We start from the raw sequence: 4,574 nt of genomic DNA, 5'->3' as shown, positions 1-4,574 counted from the left end.
ATATTGTACACCCATTGAGAATAATCAACTACTTCCAAAAATCCAGCATCCCATGTTTTGTTATCTCTTCTTTCACTTTGATTAGTATATCCGGCCTTGTCCTCCTCAACTTTTGCTTAACCGGTTTACAACCTTCTATCAAAGGTAGTTTATGTACCACAATATCAGTATCCAGACCAGGCATATCAGCGTATGACCAAGCAAAAACATCAATGTAATTCTTGTAAAAGAGCAATCAATTCACTTCTAACGTCAGCAGAGATTAGCTTCCCTATTTTCAACTCTCTTTTATTATGTACTGTGCCCACATTTATCAGTTCTAGTTCTTCTTTTGCAGGCTTCCATGTGCGATCAGATTGTTCCGTTAACTTTACGAATTCATGAATATCCTCCTCACCAAATTCTTCCTCATCCATGGCAATTATAGTTTCATCAAAGTTAGGCCAATTATCCACAGTGCAATCAGTTTGTGGGGTGTACGACGATCCGCTTTCAGATTCCCTGAAAGCGGAAAGTGTTTTGGTTATGAGTGTATAGTTCTGGGAAAGTAAATAAATGAATAGAGGATAAGAAAAAAAAAACAACACGATTGAAAGAAAATATGCATGATCTCATTGAAACTTAAAGGATAGAAGGGCTCAACCACAAAACCTTATTGCCAATCTCTTGAGCCATGATGATTTGGCAAGGCATATATATTCAAACAATACAAATAATGAAAAACAACGAATAAGCAATCAAAACATTACTTTTTTGAAAAACAATTGGACTTCTTGAATTTCCCAATTTGCTAAATCTTCTCTCCCTCGGCCAATTTCCTCACGAATTCTAATGAGTCGTCTTCCAAGACACCAATAGTCAGCTGGGGGCAACTGTTCATGAGCATTATCCTCTTCCTTTAAATCTTGTTCACCGACGTATTCAAGATAATTAATAGTAACACCATTGAATTCTTTTCTTAGTCCCTCCTCATAATCCTCTGTTTTTATCACATATGCGGATCTTGGAAATGTTACATGGATTGGTGAGATCTCTATTCGGTCTTCATCTGGTTCTCTTCTCTCAATCCGGGCTATTCTCTTTTCTCTTCTAATTTCAGCTGCTCTTTTGAAATCTGCTTTCCCAGGCTTAAACCCTAAGCCAAACCTTTGATCCGCGCACTTCATTTTTATCACATTAATCCTCTCAGGCATTCCAGTAGTATGGTCATATTGAAATGGCAGTCCATGCTTTAAGAAGTATTTAGCAGCCATTTTTGCTGCTTCGGAAATTTCTGGCTTTCTTCGTACCGTATTTTCGGGTACCCATTCAGCATTTACAACTTCAAATGCATGCAGATTTCCATCCTTACTTTCTTCAGTTTCTATGTAAGGGATCGACACATTTTTTATCATTGACAAAGTTTCCTCAGCTCTCACAGTCACCAAATTCCCATTGATGACAAACTTGACTCGTTGATGTAAAGAAGATGCTACAGCTCGGGCTGCATGGATCCAAGGTCTTCCAAGTAACATGCTATATGATGGATGAATGTCCATTACTTGTAATGTGACTTGAAATGGTTGCGGGCCAATGATTAGTTCAACATCAATACTCCCAATGATTGGTCTAGGTGACCCATCATATGCCCTAGCAGTCATGGTACTTGGCTTCATGTGAGAGGCATCAACTGGCATTTTATCAAGTACATGTCTTGGCAATACATTGAGAGCAAAACCATTATCTATAAGCACCTTAGCAATCACACAATCCTTGCATTTTACCGTGATATGCAATGGTTTATTATGACCGGTCCCTTCATGATCTAGCTCATCATCGGTAAAATAGAGGTAGTTGCTAGCTTGAATTCTACCCTCCAAATGTTCTATGAAGTCTTGTGTGATATCCTGAGGAACATATGCTTCATTAAGAACCTTCTGAAGTGCGTTCCTATGCAATTCTGAACTCAATATTAATGATAACAAAGAAATCCTAGCGGGTGTTTTCTTTAGCTGATCAACCACACTATATTCGTTGTGCTTCATTAATTTTAGAAATTCATTAGCCTCTTCATCACTTACTGGCTTACTAACCTCATCTGTCTTTGTCAATTCCACCATGTCCTTCCCTTTGACTTTTCTATGGTTTTCCAACTCTTCAGGAGTAAAACATCTCCCACTCCGAGTGAGTCCTCCTATTTCAGCATGAAAAACAGGGGCAGGATTTGTGCTGTGACAAGAATAACCATAATTATAGGGTTGGGCGTTATAGCTTCTGTTAACAGTATTCATAGGCTTAGTTAGGATCATTTTTAGTGGACCCTTTTCGGTTGGTACATATCTACAAACTTCCATTACAACCCGTCATTGTTCCTACTAACTCATCTTCTTCGGGTTTCATCAATCTTAACATTCCCAACACCATCATATTTTCTACCTCCAAATGAAACTCCTCGCACGAGTCAATATCATGCCCAAGCCGCTGATGATATTTACAATACTCATTCGCATTCCTTACAGCTTGTATTTTGACTGGTGTCTTTAGATAATCTGTTTGCCTTAACATCCCATACAATATATCCATCGTTATCTTTAAAGTTGATGTACCTCCCTTTCCTATCTTCAAGCTATTAATTCCCCCACTTCCAGAAGCGTGATTTGGTAGAGGGTTAAACTTCACATTTGGAGACTCATCAAAATAAATCCACCCAGCTTTGATGAGCTGAAGGATTTTTCTTTTGAATGCAACACATCCATCAATATGATGACCAACAGCACCAGCATGGTATTCACATTTTTTATCGGGTTTATACCAAAAAGGAAATGGTGGTTGTAAAGGTTCTAAGGGAACAGGTGCTACCTGACCAATACTAAGCAATCTTTGGTGCATTTCAGTAAGAGACATGGGTAATGGTGGAAGCTGCACTTGATCTATTGGAAAATTTCTTCTCGGATGGTAGGCATTATTGGTTTGGTTGTTTATTGGGTTATTTTGGGTGTTTGTAGGTGAAGAGAATTTTATATTGGATATAGAGGGGGTAGGTGTAATACTGTTTGAGCTGTAATTATCTTGGTAAGTGTTCTTCCCTCTACTTTCCCTTTCAACATTGTGAACTTCCGCTTCTTTTCTTTTTCCAATAAAACCTCTTTTTTCAGTTGGATCCACGATCCTACCCGTCCGAACAGCTTGTTCGATCCTTTCAGCTATAACAACCAAATCAGAGAAATTTTGTGCAGCACTACCTACCAAGTATTCAAAGTACGGGGCTTTGAAAGTGTTGGAAAATAAACCAGTCATCTCCCTTTCCGACAATGGAGGATTTACTTGCGCGGCTGATTCAAACCACCTTTGGGCATATTCTCTTACAGACTCCTTATTGCCTTTTTCCATGGCTTGCAGACTTGATCTATCTGGGGCAATGTCCATGTTGAACTTATACTGTCTAATAAAAGCTTCGGCTAAATCCTTCCATCCTTTAATCTTGGTATCCAAACGCATATACCAAGCAAGAGCAGCATCATTTAAACTATCTTGAAAGAAATGGATCAATAACTTCTCGTCATGGACTACTTCAGCCATCTTATTACAGTATGCTTTAAGATGGGTGATTGGGCATTGAGTTCCAGTATATTTAACAAATTCTGGAACTCTGAATTTTCTGGGAATAACCACATTAGGCACTAAACACATTTCAGCAGCCTTTACCGGATCATACAAACTATTCCCCTCTATTGCCTTCATTCTTTCTTCTAAAGCAGCTAGTTTTTCCTGACCATTTTCCTCTACGATCTTGTTCCTTTGAGGTTCTTCTTCTATCAACACAGTATGGGGGACCCTCATTGGATGTGCTGATTGAGTAGGTGCGAAATGAGCAGCATGTTGAGGCTCAAATGGCGGAACAACAGGAGGCGGAGGTGGAGGTGTAAACGCTTGTTGAGAAGATGTCCCTTCTCTAACTCTAGGCCTCAAAGCCTGTTCAAGCAAGCTGGTAAGCCTTGCTACATCCTCTTTCAAGCTTTCTAGCTCTCTTTGGTGTTGAACCAGCTCTCTTTGATGTTGAATTTCTAGCTGATTTCTCTCTTCATTTTCCATTTTCTTTCGTGAACGAGTATTATGAATACGTTTAGGTTAGGGACCTATATTTCACCTGTTATATGCAGAATATGACAATCTATAAGCAAATGTATATGATGCATGAATGTGAATGCCACATATTGGATATAGATTCGCTTTTTGTTGGTGATATATGGCCGTCATTCTTTGGATATATGGGTTGAGCTTGAACTTGATATCATTGTTGCGATGCCGAGAAGAAATCTGCTTAGCTTTCTGACATTTGGGCTTTCAACTATATACACATATCTTTGCATTGAAAAATGTGGGTCTCAGCCCTCTTATTACTTATTCAGAAACTTACAGTGAAAAATTAATCTAATCTATTACAGGAGAAAAAACATTGCCTCTAGTAGCTATTGCTTTCAAAAAAAGATCGGTGTTATCCATGCTTCTTCGATATTTCATTATATCTCCTCCCATCTGACGAGCTTCCACTCGTAATAAATGGGCTTCTGCAGCTGCTCGATTAATCTGATCTT

General features: G+C 38.8%; 1 protein-coding gene across 1 annotated transcript; it reads right to left on the bottom strand.

The window, feature by feature from the left end:
* Positions 1-28: 28 nt before the first annotated feature.
* On the bottom strand, positions 29-4,071 carry LOC140954997 (uncharacterized). The gene is made up of 4 exons (XM_073406393.1): positions 2,360-4,071; positions 763-2,208; positions 300-501; positions 29-220 (listed from the first exon to the last, which is right to left on the bottom strand). Exons 1-4 carry the CDS (start codon positions 4,069-4,071, stop codon positions 29-31), a joined length of 3,552 nt encoding a protein of 1,183 aa, XP_073262494.1.
* Between the last annotated feature and the right edge of the window lie 503 nt (positions 4,072-4,574).

Source organism: Populus alba, chromosome 18 (assembly GCF_005239225.2).
Source record: "Populus alba chromosome 18, ASM523922v2, whole genome shotgun sequence".
NCBI lineage: Eukaryota > Viridiplantae > Streptophyta > Magnoliopsida > Malpighiales > Salicaceae > Populus > Populus alba.
This window is presented reverse-complemented; position numbering and strand designations above follow the sequence as displayed.

Coding starts and splice junctions, on each gene's coding strand:
- LOC140954997 (XM_073406393.1), bottom strand. CDS start 4,071: ATGGAAAATGAAGAGAGAAATCAGCTAGAAATTCAACATCAAAGAGAG. Junction 2,209..2,359: donor ATGAAACCCGAAGAAGATGA/GTTAGTAGGAAC, acceptor TTCTTGTCACAG/CACAAATCCTGCCCCTGTTT. Junction 502..762: donor GAAATTCAAGAAGTCCAATT/GTTTTTCAAAAA, acceptor TTCCGCTTTCAG/GGAATCTGAAAGCGGATCGT.